The 18,340-nt window shown below is 45.7% G+C and overlaps 1 protein-coding gene across 1 annotated transcript; it reads right to left on the reverse strand.

The window, feature by feature from the left end:
- Positions 1 to 6,071: 6,071 nt before the first annotated feature.
- On the reverse strand, positions 6,072 to 17,851 carry LOC141336173 (ly6/PLAUR domain-containing protein 1-like). Its single transcript, XM_073841710.1, has 3 exons — positions 17,739 to 17,851; positions 15,794 to 15,934; positions 6,072 to 8,109 (listed from the first exon to the last, which is right to left on the reverse strand). The coding sequence occupies exons 1-3, from the start codon at positions 17,779 to 17,781 to the stop codon at positions 7,871 to 7,873; spliced, it is 423 nt and encodes a 140-aa protein (XP_073697811.1). The 5' UTR covers positions 17,782 to 17,851; the 3' UTR covers positions 6,072 to 7,870.
- Positions 17,852 to 18,340: the final 489 nt, after the last annotated feature.

The following is an 18,340-nucleotide window of genomic DNA, read 5'->3' on the forward strand; positions in this document are numbered from 1 at the left end:
GTCATCAGCGAGCGCCGCGTATCAGCGGGACGTCACTGTCTGGAGCCGAACTCTCCCCTGTCCTATTCATTATTATTATTATAATCATTATTAATAATCACTCTAAGTCACTGAATGGCGTTCGTCGACTTTTCAGGTATAAAATCTGCTCTGCTGCAGCACTCAAGACTCAAACAGCTTTATTGGCGGTGAAAGGATCCTTACATTGCCAAAATGTTAATAACACTAAACTTACAAATATACATGCAAACATGTACACATATACACAAAAAAGAAATAAGAGATTTGTAAATATAACATGGAACACAGTATTTGGCAACAGAAATGTGTGGGTGTTTTTTTTTTTTTTTTTGTAAATCCTATAAAGGTGTCTATGCATATAGTGTGAAGGTGGTTCTAATGTTGGTTGTCCCGCTGGATGCTCTTCTGTCAGGACAGGATCTCACATACCTGGCGCCAGGTTTGAGCTCCAGCAGGTTTGGGAGTTTGTCCAGATTTGGTTTCTGATGGAAGTCTTTGTGCCTGGTTGTGAAATAGAGCTAGAATATGCCCCCAATATGTGTGTAATTATGGCAGACTGATAGAAAGTTCAGTTCTGCTTCCTTGTCCTTGTCTGTGCAGTTGGAGCCTTTCTTCTTTTGGCAGCCAGGTCTGTCTGTGTCTAGTCTACCTGTCTGTGTCTAGTCTACCTGTGTCTAGTCTACCTCTGTGTCTAGTCTACCTATCTGTGTCTAGTCTACCTCTGTGTCTAGTCTACCTCTGTGTCTAGTCTACCTCTGTGTCTAGTCTACCTCTGTGTCTAGTCTACCTCTGTGTCTAGTCTACCTATCTGTGTCTAGTCTACCTCTGTGTCTAGTCTACCTCTGTGTCTAGTCTACCTCTGTGTCTAGTCTACCTGTCTGTGTCTAGTCTACCTCTGTGTCTAGTCTACCTCTGTGTCTAGTCTACCTGTCTGTGTCTAGTCTACCTGTCTGTGTCTAGTCTATCTGTGTCTAGTCTATCTGTGTCTAGTCTATCTGTGTGTCTAGTCTACCTCTGTGTCTAGTCTACCTGTCTGTGTCTAGTCTACCTGTCTGTGTCTAGTCTACCTATCTGTGTCTAGTCTACCTGTGTGTCTAGTCTACCTCTGTGTCTAGTCTACCTGTCTGTGTCTAGTCTATCTGTGTCTAGTCTATCTGTGTGTCTAGTCTATCTGTGTCTAGTCTATCTGTGTCTAGTCTATCTGTGTGTCTAGTCTACCTGTCTGTGTCTAGTCTATCTGTCTGTGTCTAGTCTACCTGTCTGTGTCTAGTCTACCTGTGTGTCTAGTCTACCTGTCTGTGTCTAGTCTATCTGTCTGTGTCTAGTCTACCTGTCTGTGTCTAGTCTATCTGTGTGTCTAGTCTATCTGTCTGTGTCTAGTCTACCTGTCTGTGTCTAGTCTACCTGTCTGTGTCTAGTCTACCTGTCTGTGTCTAGTCTACCTATCTGTGTCTAGTCTACCTGTGTGTCTAGTCTACCTCTGTGTCTAGTCTACCTGTCTGTGTCTAGTCTATCTGTCTGTGTCTAGTCTACCTGTCTGTGTCTAGTCTACCTGTGTGTCTAGTCTACCTCTGTGTCTAGTCTATCTGTCTGTGTCTAGTCTACCTGTGTGTCTAGTCTACCTGTCTGTGTCTAGTCTACCTGTGTGTCTAGTCTACCTGTCTGTGTCTAGTCTATCTGTCTGTGTCTAGTCTACCTCTGTGTCTAGTCTACCTGTCTGTGTCTAGTCTACCTCTGTGTCTAGTCTACCTATCTGTGTCTAGTCTACCTGTCTGTGTCTAGTCTATCTGTCTGTGTCTAGTCTACCTCTGTGTCTAGTCTATCTGTCTGTGTCTAGTCTACCTGTCTGTGTCTAGTCTACCTATCTGTGTCTAGTCTACCTGTGTGTCTAGTCTACCTCTGTGTCTAGTCTATCTGTCTGTGTCTAGTCTGCCTGTCTGTGTCTAGTCTATCTGTCTGTGTCTAGTCTACCTGTCTGTGTCTAGTCTACCTATCTGTGTCTAGTCTACCTGTGTGTCTAGTCTACCTCTGTGTCTAGTCTACCTCTGTGTCTAGTCTACCTGTCTGTGTCTAGTCTACCTGTCTGTGTCTAGTCTACCTGTCTGTGTCTAGTCTACCTCTGTGTCTAGTCTACCTATCTGTGTCTAGTCTACCTGTCTGTGTCTAGTCTATCTGTCTGTGTCTAGTCTACCTCTGTGTCTAGTCTACCTGTCTGTGTCTAGTCTACCTGTCTGTGTCTAGTCTACATCTGTGTCTAGTCTACCTGTCTGTGTCTAGTCTACCTGTCTGTGTCTAGTCTACCTGTCTGTGTCTAGTCTACCTCTGTGTCTAGTCTACCTGTCTGTGTCTAGTCTACCTGTCTGTGTCTAGTCTACCTCTGTGTCTAGTCTACCTATCTGTGTCTAGTCTACCTGTCTGTGTCTAGTCTACCTGTCTGTGTCTAGTCTACCTGTCTGTGTCTAGTCTACCTCTGTGTCTAGTCTACCTGTCTGTGTCTAGTCTATCTGTCTGTGTCTAGTCTACCTGTCTGTGTCTAGTCTACCTATCTGTGTCTAGTCTACCTGTGTGTGTCTAGTCTATCTGTCTGTGTCTAGTCTACCTGTCTGTGTCTAGTCTACCTATCTGTGTCTAGTCTACCTGTGTGTCTAGTCTACCTCTGTGTCTAGTCTACCTGTGTGTCTAGTCTACCTCTGTGTCTAGTCTACCTCTGTGTCTAGTCTACCTGTCTGTGTCTAGTCTACCTGTCTGTGTCTAGTCTATCTGTCTGTGTCTAGTCTACCTGTCTGTGTCTAGTCTACCTATCTGTGTCTAGTCTACCTCTGTGTCTAGTCTACCTGTCTGTGTCTAGTCTACCTGTCTGTGTCTAGTCTACCTCTGTGTCTAGTCTACCTATCTGTGTCTAGTCTACCTGTCTGTGTCTAGTCTACCTGTCTGTGTCTAGTCTATCTGTCTGTGTCTAGTCTACCTCTGTGTCTAGTCTACCTATCTGTGTCTAGTCTACCTCTGTGTCTAGTCTACCTGTCTGTGTCTAGTCTACCTATCTGTGTCTAGTCTACCTCTGTGTCTAGTCTACCTGTCTGTGTCTAGTCTACCTCTGTGTCTAGTCTACCTCTGTGTCTAGTCTACCTCTGTGTCTAGTCTACCTATCTGTGTCTAGTCTACCTCTGTGTCTAGTCTACCTGTCTGTGTCTAGTCTACCTGTCTGTGTCTAGTCTACCTGTGTGTGTCTAGTCTATCTGTCTGTGTCTAGTCTACCTGTCTGTGTCTAGTCTACCTATCTGTGTCTAGTCTACCTGTGTGTCTAGTCTACCTCTGTGTCTAGTCTACCTGTGTGTCTAGTCTACCTCTGTGTCTAGTCTACCTCTGTGTCTAGTCTACCTGTCTGTGTCTAGTCTACCTGTCTGTGTCTAGTCTATCTGTCTGTGTCTAGTCTACCTGTCTGTGTCTAGTCTACCTATCTGTGTCTAGTCTACCTCTGTGTCTAGTCTACCTGTCTGTGTCTAGTCTACCTGTCTGTGTCTAGTCTACCTCTGTGTCTAGTCTACCTATCTGTGTCTAGTCTACCTGTCTGTGTCTAGTCTACCTGTCTGTGTCTAGTCTATCTGTCTGTGTCTAGTCTACCTCTGTGTCTAGTCTACCTATCTGTGTCTAGTCTACCTCTGTGTCTAGTATATCTGTCTGTGTCTAGTCTACCTCTTATTCTATCTCTCTTACCTTAAATATTCTGCTTTTCTACTGCTAGGTTTGTACTTCACTGTTGTGCTGGAAAGAAGTAGTGAGGAATTTATCTAATAGGGCTTGAGTTTTTACTAATTATACTTAGATATTTATTTGTAGATATTTAGATGTTTTGTGTCCATCTATATGTGTTTCTAAGGGAGCGGAGCTGGGTTTGTTTAGATGCTTCTTGGTTAGACAAAGCTCTGTTTAAGTAGAGGGTTTAGGGATGTGTGTCTCCATAACTGAGGCCTGAAATTTCTGAGTTGAAGTCTAGGTTTCTGCTTTTGAGGACAAAGCTAGATGACCTCAGGCCTTGAATCTTCCAACATGATATAGTAAATGCTTTGTTATCCATGCTGATGAGTATTGCCCTGTGACAGTAGGTGTGAGCAGATGATCATCTGATAGATGTCTCTTAGCTCTGTTGCTGTGGCTTGCATTGATGCTGCTGTGGATGTTCTGCTCACTGTCTGTGGCTGGGTTAGGTTAGGGTTAGATGTGCTGAATGGATAGGGTTAGGGTTAGGGGTTAGATGTGCTGAATGGTTAGGGATAGGGTTAGATGTGCTGAATGGATGCTCAGTTGCTGGCTGGGATGGTCTCTGCTAGTGATGGGAGAAATGAACCTTTTCCGCGGGAGCAATCTCAATAAATAGATGTGATGCACAGGTTCACAGAGATAGCCCTCCAATGGCAAACCATTGACGTTTCAAAACAGTTGACGTAACAAAGCCTGACTTTGGCTATTTGATACACGCTACGAACCACTGTTTTGAAACAAATGATTAACAGAAGTTTCAAAGCTTCATGAAGCAGTGCTTCAAAAGTGCCCTTGACTAGCATTTGCATTATCTTCTTCATCAGCTCTAATTGAACACTAGTGCAGGTGTTCAGGATCACAGACGCAGGTGTGTTGGTCGGAGCAGAACCTGCTTGGAGGATCAAAACTAACCCCTATCAAAACCAGATATATATAGGGCAGAAAGGGTTGTGTGGTTGAGTTTGAGTTGTAGAAAGAGTTTATTAAAAACAAGAGTTTATTTATTTATTTGAAAATAAACCCAGAACTGTATACGATTGTGCTGAACTATAGGTCTGTCCTCCCAGACTTAACAATTATAAGACTATAAAATATGAGAAACTATAAAGTAAGATCTTTATGGCTAAAAGAAAATATCTAACACGTTAATATGTTTATTGGAATCATTTCTATAATATTTATATAAACCGGACTTAACCTCAGTTCAATAAAAGCGTAATTGTCTGAGAGCCAGCAGATGGCGCTCTGGATCATGAGAGTCTCTGCGGATCTACTGAGGAACCGCAGCCTGATGATCCTCCAAACCAGTTCTGCTCAAACACACCTGCGTCTGTGATCCTGAACACCTGGACTAGCTGCCGAAGGTGTGTTTCATTAGAGCTGGACCATCTGAAGCTCCTGTGGGTCTGGTGATCAACATCATGTCAGTTCATCCTATCAAATCATGAAGCCCATTCCACATTCACTGTTACATCAAATTCATTAAATAAATGCATTTATACGTATTTGATGAGGAGCATGGGGGGGGTTTACTAGCTTTAATTTAGATGACCATGTTGGGTCAAATAGCTGTGTTCAATATTAGTGCTCTTGCTTATGTTAGATTTATGCATCTGTGAAGGTGACGGATGTGAATCATTCCCAATCCGCCGCACAAACGAACCAAGAAACACAGAACTCCGGCTCACGGTGACCGGCGCTCATCTCGCCGTCTGCAGGTTTATGAGAACAGAGCCGTCCAGCTGGAGTCCTCTATTATTTTGATAAATACTGTCAGCATATGAGATGAAGATGAAGCCCTGTCTTGGGTTTCGGGACGCTTCACAGGAGCTCTGAGTCACAGATGAAATCATCGGCCACAGCAACCATCGCCGTCCCATCATGCCCCACGTGTGCGGCGCGGGCGTCTGATTAATATCTGATAATGCAGGAGCGAAGTCTCTGGAGAAATCGAGCCTCATGGAGAGGAAATAAGAGCGCTCTTCCTCGTGAGATTAGACCGCGAAGAGGAGCCGCTCGTGATCAACGGCAGCTTCAGATCTTACAGCTGTGGCTCCATTCAGAACCGAAAAAAAGATAAAAATAGACCTTCGTTTATATGACTGTTTCTCCCTCACACGGACTGTAGAGGTTGCTTTAATGAAGACCTTTGGGTTTCCAGCTGTGGAGCTGCAGTCTGAGAAACAGAGACAGACACACACTCCTGACTTCAGCTATTATATAAAGCTTGTATTTCAGGTTAATAATTACATATAATAATGCTGAAATACTGTTGCTTCGTTTATCTTGTTGGTAAATGACATTTTATTCTCAATAGACACTTCAAGATCATCTACATCATTTTCTCATTCAGTATTTTTGTCTGGTTTTCCAGTTCAATTATCTTTAAATCTTTAATTTATTTTAGAAGCACAATGACATGAGATATTAAATCTGAGAAATGCATTAAAATATTTAAAAAGTTTGAATTAATATCTGCCTGAAAAAAATCTGCCTATGGGGTCAAAAAAATCAACTTGATTTAAAATCAAAATAAGGTTAACAAGCCTGATCTTCTAAGTCATTTCTATTCTTCAGGAGATGGTACTGGAAAACAGACAAAAATACTGAGGAGGCACTTTACGGCAATGAAGTCAATTTAAACTTGAATCAATGCATTGTCCATGTTGTTTTGTATTTATTTGAGTAGCCGTTATTTTGAGATAATGACTAAATGTTGTCCCTCACACGCGTGTAGTCACATTTGATGAAATATATGAGGAGTTCAGATGCAAAAGCCTCTAAATCCATCTGATGTATTTCTTTACAATAAGCATTTTTGTCAGGCTCCGATGTAGAGGTTTCTACCTATAGACTACCAATATACCGTCGGCTGAGGCTAGGATTTAGTGTGTTTGAAGTAAAAGTATTCGATGGACGTATTATATTTGTCGAGAGCATTCATTCAGTGTCATTATCTCATTTTTGACCGAGTTGGGTTTTAAAGGGTTTTGCATCCGAACTCTTTATATATTCGACCAAACGTGTCCAAAGCTCTGATTGGTTCTTTATGTATTTGTAGTCGAGTGCATACCATTAGAGACCCTCAGCATTCATACAAATAAGAGATCAAAGGTCGTATCTGTATTCAGAAGCTACATTAGAGAGTTACATCCTTCCCATCAGACAAACACCATCTCCAGCGATCAGATCTTCAACAGTTTCCATCCTCATGATGATTTGAAGATCACAGTCACCGAAGAGCAGAAGAGGCTGGAGAACCCGAGACGTACGACGAGCAGCCGACACAACAGAAGATACAGACCGTAAACGACAGCATCGGTTTGTATGTGAAGCGTACTGATGAATGTTCAGAGTCACTACATCATTCTCATACTCCTAAAATAATAACAGATAATAATACTGACTAGATGTACATATGAGTATACATGGAAGGTTAGGACTGTTTCACATCCGTAGGGTTAACAGTCATCAATGTGTGAAGAAAGAGTTCACTGCAGGACGTCTTCACATGTCTGTCAGGTGTTTGTTCCTCATCTGTTTGTCTGAGCTGATGAACGTGTTCAGCTCTGTACTGTATAAATCTCCTCATTTACAATTAACCAAAACAGGAGCTTGGTGTTTTTATTTTGTTTCATGTTGGTTTCCCCACATTGTGACAATATAGTGTGACAACATGCCCCTGATTGTTGAACTGCATCTTTTGTCCTTTATAGAAAATGTTTAGTAACATGGTTTTAAAGGTTTATGCCTATACATGGCTATATATATAATGCTTTAAATGCCAGTTGAGTAATGTCTAGTGATAATTCTAGTTAATCATTGTGATAACTGGATGTTTGATAAAGAGCATTGTCCTGCTGTCAGTGGAGCTTGAATGTTTCTCTGTGTGTGTGCTGTGATTGGTGGGATTAAATGAGGAAGCCCCGCCCACATATTCACTGATAATGAGAATGAAGGGAAGCACACAGACAGATGCTGTAATGTGTGAGAGCTGCTCCTGCCAGCAGACGCTCTCTGACACTGCGCTCGTTAGTCCCGTGAGTCTCTCTCTTTCACACAAACACAGACACACACCAGATGCGTGCGGTCAGCGCGAGCAGAGGTAGAGCTGGATGAGGCCGAGCAGCGGGGCGCTGTAGCGGCTGACGGAGGGTGTGGTGCAGGCGCGGGATGCCGCTCTCCGCTTGTGCCGTGGGCCGTTGCAGAGCGGCGTGTTGCAGCAGGTGATGCAGACAGAGTTCAGCTTCCCCGTGCAGAACTGCTGATAGCCCGACGACGCGATCAGACACGCCCCCGACGACGCACACGACTTCCTGTAGTGAATTCCTGCGCAAATACACATTCACAACAGTGAACATATAATTGGCGGATGAGCCGCTACGCTCATATATTTTCACAATATTGCATCGATACTTCTGTGGTGAATCTCAGGAATACCAGGAAAACAGATCACATCTCACCTGAAACTCACCAGAATCAAACAATTATTTGGATTTGGACACACACACACACACACACACACACACACACACACACACTGGTTTACATGTTTTATGGGGACATTCCATAGGCGTAATGGTTTTTATACTGTACAAACCGTACTTTCATCGCCCTACACCTACCCTACACCTAAACCTAGCCCTCACAGGAGATTGTGCACACTTTTACTTCCTCAAAAAAACTCATTGTGCATGATTTATAAGCGTGTTTCCTCATGGGGACCTGAGAAATGTCCCCACAAGGTCAAAATCTACTGGTATTCCTATCCTTGTGGGGACGTTTGGTCCCCACAACGTGATGAATAACAGGTACACACACACACACACACACACCATGAACACACACTCGGAGCAGCCAATGCTACGGTGCTCGGGGAGCTGTTGGGGGTTTGGTGCCTTGCTCAAGGGTCTCACCTCGGTCGTGTATTGAGGGTGGAGAGACCACGCCGATACTCCCCCACCGACAATCCCTGCCAGGCATGAGACTCGAAACCACGACCTTTTGGTTACAAATGTCATGCCAATAAAGCTACTTGAACTGAAAACTGAAATGAACTATATAACAAAAACTATGAGCAAAACATAGAAAACTGTGTAAAATGATCATTTGATGCATTTTTTTAACAGCTGAGTTTATACTTTCCAATAAAAAATTTAATACAGTCTGTTCGTCAGAGTCACTGATTGATTTGAAAAAGTTTCTATTGATTTTTTTTTGGCTTATAAGAAATATATTTTTTTCTAAATAATTAAGTGCAAATGTAGTAGTCCTGTTGATTTATTTGATGGCGGTATGAGGTAAACATACACCTCCGGCTGATGCTGAGACAAACAGCAGCTAGGAATGAGTCTTACTGTGTGTCTTCAGTAGTCTTTACTGCCTAACTGGAAACTGAGCTCACATGAGCTGAACTCAGATCAACATCTGAAGGAGCATCGAGTGAGCAACAGCCAAACTCCAGCATATAGCTCACTGACATGAACATAAGCTTTCATTAGTGTCCAGCGCTCACTGCAGTCACACTCCGCCATTCTGAGAGCTTTTGATAGCAGCACACACAGGAGCAGCATATGAAGGAGCCCAGAGGAGCAGATAATGAAGCAGTGAATAGCAGATGAAGGAACAGTGAGGAGCAGATGAAGGAGCAGTGATGAACAGATGAAGGCGCAGTGATGAACAAATGAAGGAGCAGTGAGGAGCAGATGAAGGAACAGTGAGGAGCAGATGAAGGAACAGTGAGGAGGAGCAGATGAAGGAACAGTGAGGAGCAGATGAAGGAGCAGTGAGGGGCAGATGAAGGAGCAGTGAGGAGCAGATGAAGGCGCAGTGATGAACAGATGAAGGAACAGTGAGGAACAGATGAAGGAACAGTGAGGAGCAGATGAAGGAACAGTGAGGAGCAGATGAAGGAACAGTGAGGAGCAGATGAAGGAACAGTGAGGAACAGATGAAGGCGCAGTGATGAACAGATGAAGGCGCAGTGAGGAACAGATGAAGGAGCAGTGAGGAGCAGATGAAGGAACAGTGAGGAGCAGATGAAGGAACAGTGAGGAGGAGCAGATGAAGGAAAAGTGAGGAGCAGATGAAGGAGCAGTGAGGAGCAGATGAAGGAGCAGTGAGGAGCAGATGAAGGAGCAGATGAAGGAACAGTGAGGAGGAGCAGATGAAGGAAAAGTGAGGAGCAGATGAAGGAGCAGTGAGGAGCAGATGAAGGAGCAGTGAGGAGCAGTGAGGAGCAGATGAAGGAGCAGTGAGGGGCAGATGAAGGTGCAGTGAGGAGCAGATAAAGGAGCAGTGAGGAGCAGATGAAGGCGCAGTGAGGGGCAGATAAAGGAGCAGTGAGGGGCAGATAAAGGAGCAGTGAGGAGCAGATGAAGGCGCAGTGATGAACAGATGAAGGCGCAGTGAGGAACAGATGAAGGAACAGTGAGGAGCAGATGAAGGAGCAGTGAGGAGCAGATGAAGGAACAGTGAGGAGGAGCAGATGAAGGAACAGTGAGGAGCAGATGAAGGAGCAGTGAGGAGCAGATGAAGGAACAGTGAGGAGCAGATGAAGGAGCAGTGAGGAGGAGCAGATGAAGGAACAGTGAGGAGCAGATGAAGGAGCAGTGAGGAGCAGATGAAGGAACAGTGAGGAGCAGATGAAGGAACAGTGAGGAGCAGATGAAGGAGCAGTGAGGAGCAGATGAAGGAGCAGTGAGGGGCAGATGAAGGTGCAGTGAGGAGCAGATAAAGGAGCAGTGAGGAGCAGATGAAGGCGCAGTGAGGGGCAGATAAAGGAGCAGTGAGGGGCAGATAAAGGAGCAGTGAGGAGCAGATGAAGGCGCAGTGAGGAACAGATGAAGGAACAGTGAGGAGCAGATGAAGGAGCAGTGAGGAGCAGATGAAGGAGCAGTGAGGAGCAGATGAAGGAGCAGTGAGGGGCAGATGAAGGTGCAGTGAGGAGCAGATAAAGGAACAGTGAGGGGCAGATAAAGGAGCAGTGATGAACAGATGAAGGAACAGTGAGGAGCAGATAAAGGAGCAGTGAGGAGCAGATGAAGGAGCAGTGAGGGGCAGATAAAGGAGCAGTGAGGAGCAGATGAAGGAGCAGTGAGGGGCAGATGAAGGCGCAGTGAGGAGCAGATAAAGGAACAGTGAGGGGCAGATAAAGGAGCAGTGATGAACAGATGAAGGCGCAGTGAGGAACAGATGAAGGAACAGTGAGGAGCAGATGAAGGAACAATGAGGAGCAGATAAAGGAGCAGTGAGGAGCAGATGAAGGAACAGTGAGGAGCAGATGAAGGAACAGTGAGGAGCAGATGAAGGAACAGTGAGGAGCAGATGAAGGCGCAGTGAGGAACAGATGAAGGCGCAGTGAGGAACAGATGAAGGCGCAGTGAGGAACAGATGAAGGAGCAGTGAGGAGCAGATGAAGGAGCAGTGAGGAGCAGATGAAGGCGCAGTGAGGAGCAGATGAAGGAGCAGTGAGGAACAGATGAAGGCGCAGTGAGGAACAGATGAAGGAGCAGTGAGGAGCAGATGAAGGAGCAGTGAGGAGCAGATGAAGGCGCAGTGAGGAGCAGATGAAGGAGCAGTGAGGAGCAGATGAAGGAGCAGTGAGGAGCAGATGAAGGAACAGTGAGGAGCAGATGAAGGAGCAGTGAGGAGCAGATTAAGGAACAGTGAGGAGCAGATGAAGGAGCAGTGAGGAGCAGATGAAGGAGCAGACGAAGGCGCAGTGAGGAGCAGACGAAAGAGCAGTGAGGAGCAGACGAAAGTGCAGTGAGGGGCAGATGAATGAGCAGTGAGGAGCAGACAAAAGTGCAGTGAGGAGCAGATGAAGGAACAGTGAGGGGCACATGAAGGAGCAGTGAGGAGCAGATGAAGGCGCAGTGAGGAGCAGATGAAGGAGCAGTGAGGAGCAGATGAAGGAGCAGTGAGGAGCAGATGAAGGAACAGTGAGGAGCAGATAAAGGAGCAGTGAGGAGCAGATGAAGGCGCAGTGAGGAGCAGATGAAGGAGCAGTGAGGAGCAGATGAAGGAGCAGTGAGGAGCAGATGAAGGAACAGTGAGGAGCAGATGAAGGAGCAGTGAGGAGCAGATGAAGGCGCAGTGAGGAGCAGACGAAAGTGCAGTGAGGAGCAGATGAAGGAACAGTGAGGGGCACATGAAGGAGCAGTGAGGGGCAGATGAAGGAGCAGATGAAAGTGCAGTGAGAAGCAGATGAAGGAACAGTGAGGGGCACATGAAGGAGCAGTGAGGGGCACATGAAGGAGCAGTGAGGGGCAGATGAAGGAGCAGTGAGGAGCAGATGAAGGAGCAGTAAGGAGAAGATGAAGGAGCAGTGAGGAGCAGATGAAGGAACAGTGAGGGGCAGATGAAGGAACAGTGAGGAGCAGATAAAGGAGCAGTGAGGAGCAGATGAAGGCGCAGTGAGGAGCAGATGAAGGAGCAGTGAGGAGCAGACGAAAGTGCAGTGAGGAGCAGATGAAGGAACAGTGAGGAGCAGATGAAGGAGCAGTGAGGAGCAGATGAAGGAACAGTGAGGAGCAGATAAAGGAAAAGTGAGGAGCAGATGAAGGCGCAGTGAGGAGCAGATGAAGGAGCAGTGAGGAGCAGACGAAAGTGCAGTGAGGAGCAGATGAAGGAACAGTGAGGAGCAGATGAAGGAGCAGATGAAAGTGCAGTGAGAAGCAAATGAAGGAACAGTGAGGGGCACATGAAGGAGCAGTGAGGGGCAGATGAAGGAGCAGTGAGGAGCAGATGAAGGAGCAGATGAAGGAGCAGTGAGGGGCAGATGAAGGAGCAGTGAGGGGCAGATGAAGGAACAGTGAGGGGCACATGAAGGAGCAGTGAGGGGCAGATGAAGGAGCAGTAAGGAGAAGATGAAGGAGCAGTGAGGAGCAGATGAAGGAGCAGTGAGGGGCACATGAAGGAGCAGTGAGGGGCAGATGAAGGAGCAGTGAGGAGCAGATGAAGGAGCAGTGAGGAGCAGATGAAGGAGCAGATGAAAGTGCAGTGAGAAGCAGATGAAGGAGCAGTGAGGGGCAGATGAAGGAGCAGTAAGGAGAAGATGAAGGAGCAGTGAGGAGCAGATGAAGGAACAGTGAGGGGCACATGAAGGAGCAGTGAGGGGCAGATGAAGGAGCAGTGAGGGGCAGATGAAGGAGCAGTGAGGAGCAGATGAAGGAGCAGTGAGGAGCAGATGAAGGAGCAGTGAGGAGCAGATGAAGGAACAGTGAGGGGCAGATGAAGGAACAGTGAGGGGCACATGAAGGAGCAGTGAGGAGCAGATGAAGGAGCAGTGAGGGGCAGATGAAGGAGCAGTGAGGGGCAGATGAAGGAACAGTGAGGGGCACATGAAGGAGCAGTGAGGGGCAGATGAAGGAGCAGTGAGGGGCAGATGAAGGAACAGTGAGGGGCACATGAAGGAGCAGTGAGGGGCAGATGAAGGAGCAGTAAGGAGAAGATGAAGGAGCAGTGAGGGGCACATGAAGGAGCAGTAAGGAGAAGATGAAGGAGCAGTGAGGAGCAGATGAAGGAACAGTGAGGGGCACATGAAGGAGCAGTGAGGGGCAGATGAAGGAGCAGTAAGGAGAAGATGAAGGAGCAGTGAGGGGCAGATGAAGGAGCAGTGAGGAGCAGATGAAGGAGCAGTGAGGAGCAGATGAAGGAGCAGTGAGGGGCACATGAAGGAGCAGTTAGGAGCAGATGAAGGCGCAGTGAGGGGCAGATGAAGGAGCAGTGAGGGGCAGATGAAGGAGCAGTGAGGAGCAGATGAAGGAGCAGTGAGGGGCAGATGAAGGAACAGTGAGGAGCAGATGAAGGCGCAGTGAGGGGCAAATGAAGGCGCAGTGAGGGGCAGATGAAGGAGCAGTGAGGAGCAGATGAAGGAGCAGTGAGGAGCAGATGAAGGAACAGTGAGGGGCAGATGAAGGAACAGTGAGGAGCAGATGAAGGCGCAGTGAGGGGCAGATGAAGGCGCAGTGAGGAGCAGATGAAGGAACAGTGAGGAGCAGATGAAGGCGCAGTGAGGGGCAAATGAAGGCGCAGTGAGGGGCAGATGAAGGAGCAGTGAGGAGCAGATGAAGGAGCAGTGAGGAGCAGATGAAGGAGCAGTGAGGGGCAGATGAAGGAACAGTGAGGAGCAGATGAAGGAAAAGTGAGGGGCAGATGAAGGAACAGTGAGGGGCAGATGAAGGAGCAGTGAGGAGCAGATGAAGGAGCAGTGAGGAGCAGATGAAGGAACAGTGAGGAGCAGATGAAGGAGCAGTGAGGAGCAGATGAAGGAACAGTGAGGAGCAGATGAAGGAGCAGTGAGGAGCAGATGAAGGAGCAGTGAGGAGCAGATGAAGGAGCAGTGAGGAGCAGATGAAGGCGCAGTGAGGAACAGATGAAGGCGCAGTGAGGGGCAGATGAAGGAGCAGTGAGGAGCAGATGAAGGAGCAGTGAGGAGCAGATGAAGGAACAGTGAGGAGCAGATGAAGGCGCAGTGAGGGGCAGATGAAGGAGCAGTGAGGAGCAGATGAAGGAGCAGTGAGGAGCAGATGAAGGAGCAGTGAGGAGCAGATGAAGGAACAGTGAGGGGCAGATGAAGGAGCAGTGAGGGGCAGATGAAGGAACAGTGAGGAGCAGATGAAGGAGCAGTGAGGGGCAGATGAAGGAACAGTGAGGGGCAGATGAAGGCGCAGTGAGGAGCAGATGAAGGAGCAGTGAGGAGCAGATGAAGGAACAGTGAGGAGCAGATGAAGGAGCAGTGAGGAGCAGATGAAGGAACAGTGAGGAGCAGATGAAGGAGCAGTGAGGAGCAGATGAAGGAGCAGTGAGGAGCAGATGAAGGAGCAGTGAGGAGCAGATGAAGGCGCAGTGAGGAACAGATGAAGGCGCAGTGAGGGGCAGATGAAGGAGCAGTGAGGAGCAGATGAAGGAGCAGTGAGGAGCAGATGAAGGAACAGTGAGGAGCAGATGAAGGCGCAGTGAGGGGCAGATGAAGGAGCAGTGAGGAGCAGATGAAGGAGCAGTGAGGAGCAGATGAAGGAGCAGTGAGGAGCAGATGAAGGAGCAGTGAGGAGCAGATGAAGGAGCAGTGAGGAGCAGATGAAGGAGCAGTGAGGAGCAGATGAAGGAACAGTGAGGAGCAGATGAAGGAGCAGTGAGGAGCAGATGAAGGAGCAGTGAGGAGCAGATGAAGGAACAGTGAGGAGCAGATGAAGGAGCAGTGAGGAGCAGATGAAGGAACAGTGAGGAGCAGATGAAGGCGCAGTGAGGGGCAGATGAAGGAACAGTGAGGAGCAGATGAAGGCGCAGTGAGGAGCAGATGAAGGAACAGTGAGGAGCAGATGAAGGAACAGTGAGGAGCAGATGAAGGAGCAGTGAAGTGCTGAAAACAACACCATTGCTGTGGCAGCAGTGTTTCTCTCTCTCTCACACACACACACACACACACACACACACACACACACACACACACACACACACACACACACACACACACACACACACACACACTCCGCCATCTGAAACCAGCTCACTTTATTTATGAATATTGTTTGCGTGAATCGACTGCTATGACTTTGGGCCACTACATCACAACGGTTCTGCTTATTTTCTTTAATCGTGTGCTAATATACTGTGTGAAATATCTCCAGTACTGTAAAGCCTGGTTTTGATCAGCTGACAGAGAAACACGGCAGAACGAAGGCGTCTCCAATCACGAGCTCAATTCTGGAAATCTGCCTTCAGACTGAAGAACTGCCTGTCAGAGCCAGTTGCTCTTCTGGCGTTACGGGACGAGTGACGGCAGCCCATGTCAGCCTCTCGTTAATCTTACTCTCGTTTTTCTCTTTTTTTACATTCCTTTCTTCTGATCATTATTTATTTCACTAATGTGATAGTGATATTCTATGAGCACAGCAGCATTCACTGCACATACAAACACCATCATCGTCATCATCATCATCAATCAGTTAAAGAGACTAGTGCTCCACCATAGCAACAGGCAGCACAGGAAGTGATGCAGCGTTCTTACCGTCCTCCATGACCAGCACTTCCTTCTGACACATGTCCTGCACGTTGACGGTGCAGTTGACGATGAACTCTGGCGAGGAGCAGTCGTCCTGCCGAACGTCTTCACACTGATAGCACTGGATCTGCAGCGCCGCGCTCATGCCTGCACACACACACACACACACACACACACACACACACACACACACACACATTAACACACACACACACACACAGAGACACACACAGACACACACACACACACACACACACACACACACACACACACACTGGTTTACATGTTTTATGGGGACATTCCATAGGCGTAATGGTTTTCATACTGTACAAACCGTACTTTCTATCGCTCTACACCTACCCTACACCTAAACCTAACCCTCACAGGAGATTGTGCACACTTTTACTTCCTCAAAAAAAGTCATTGTGCATGATTTATAAGCCTGTTTCCTCATGGGGACCTGAGAAATGTCCCCACAAGGTCAAAATCTACTGGTATTCCTATCCTTGTGGGGACATTTGGTCCCCACAACGTGATGAATACCAGGTACACACACACACACACACACACACACACACACACACACACACATTCATCTTCATCATTGGCTGTGATTTCTGCACACACTCAGCTTTGCGTCATCTTTAACTTTCATACAGTGATTTTTATTTTACTTTATTCTATCAATTCTGTTCAACGAGGCGGGCAGACAGTGTAGGGTAACTATTTGTTTATTGGTCAATTGATGAATAAAAATTACAGATATATTTCATTCATATTTTGTAACATCAAGGTAAGTTTATTTGTAATCACTAGACTGCATTGCATTTCTTCATATAATACTTGATCAGCTGAATAACTCGTACTTGAGTTGCTTTAAAATCGGATGTAATTCTCCCAGACGTGGTTTAAATAAAATGTATGGTAAAATATGTTTTAAAATCATGATTTTGGCTTTTCACACTCAATGAGTGCAATTTTAAATAATTTCTGACAATTCTGTATGAAGAACAGAATCAAAACAAAAATCTCATTCTGATTACTTTAGCAGAAAAAATTATATTATTGAATTTAATTTATTCATTATAGTAGTATTCGACTGCCTTAATTTATGCTGATTTGAAAAATATTTTTAAAATTTTATAAATTAATTTTATTTATTATTTTAGTTTTTTTTTTCTGTTTTCGTCCGGACATGATTATCTTGAATGCATTAGAATAGTTTGAATCTAATCTAACAAACTCCAAAGTAAATTGGAATAAAAGGTGTTTAATTGTAAAGAAAATGAGAGAAAAAATAGATTTATATATTACAATATATTTTATTATTTAAAAGTTTAAATGTGAGTCAGACTGGTGAGTGTTTTATCATCTCTTTTGAATCTACTGTGAATATTGAAGACATCCCATTAGTTTAAACAGGAAAAAAAAACATGAACAATTTCCAGTTTACAAGTGAATCACACATATATCCGACTGAAATGGAACAAAGAAGCGATAGCAATGAAGAAGAGTTAAAAAAAAAAACTGGAACATTAATTTAGCCTGGATCAGTCATTATCTAGAAACCTATTCATTTTGTCATGCTTATTAAAAATGAACAAATAAAAACAACTATTATATGAAATGACGGAACAATTAATCGTCATTAATAAGTGTTTCAGTCTTTTCTTCGTGTCAACGCAAGAATACATCTGAACACAAACTCAGGCATTTAACTGTAGGCTCCTAATTCAAATGAGGCTTTAATTGTTGTTTTATTTTAGCGTGTAAAATTAGCATAAGATTAAAGCTGATTAAAATCACGGGTCATTCATTACAATTCAGTCATGTATATAATCTTCTAAATAATCTAACTCGCTGCTGCTGTTTTTCGGCGTTAAGCGCCTCAATGCGAATGCCATTCATTGAATCCTGAGCGGCGTGTGTGCATGTGATTATATCCACTCACCCGCCGTCAGTACGATCAGCAGTAAAGCCGCACACCGCCGCATCACGGAGCCGCTGCCGCTCACCGCCGCTCCGACGCTTCCATCCCACCGACGGACACACCGCGCGCGCGCGCCAGACTGACCGCTACTGACTGAGCGCGCGATTCTGATTTCTGCTGCCTGAACTCGGAGCACGTGACGCGCGCGCGACTGACTTTACCGGGCGTGACTGGCGTCTGAATGGAGAGAGAGAGAAAGAAAGAAAGAGAGAGAGACACTCAGACAGACACACCTGGATTATAAACACAGGCTTCACCGAGAACAGTCTGCTCTTAATCACACACATTAGACACACATTTCTCGCGACATCACAGCAAATATAACAATCATTATTTTACTGTGTGAATGTCACGTGTATATTTAGTTCTGTTTCCTTTGTTTTCTCTCTACTATTTTGTTTCTTCGGTTAATAAATAGCGTTTGTTCACCTAGTATTTAAGGCCTGTGTTCTCCTCTTTTCTTTTGTTTGCTATTGTTTTGTGCCCCTGTAGAATTATTAAAATTACTTTCTTGGACTCAACTCCTTCGTCATGTGTGACACAACTAAATATACTGAATAATA

Source organism: Garra rufa, chromosome 6 (assembly GCF_049309525.1).
Source record: "Garra rufa chromosome 6, GarRuf1.0, whole genome shotgun sequence".
NCBI lineage: Eukaryota > Metazoa > Chordata > Actinopteri > Cypriniformes > Cyprinidae > Garra > Garra rufa.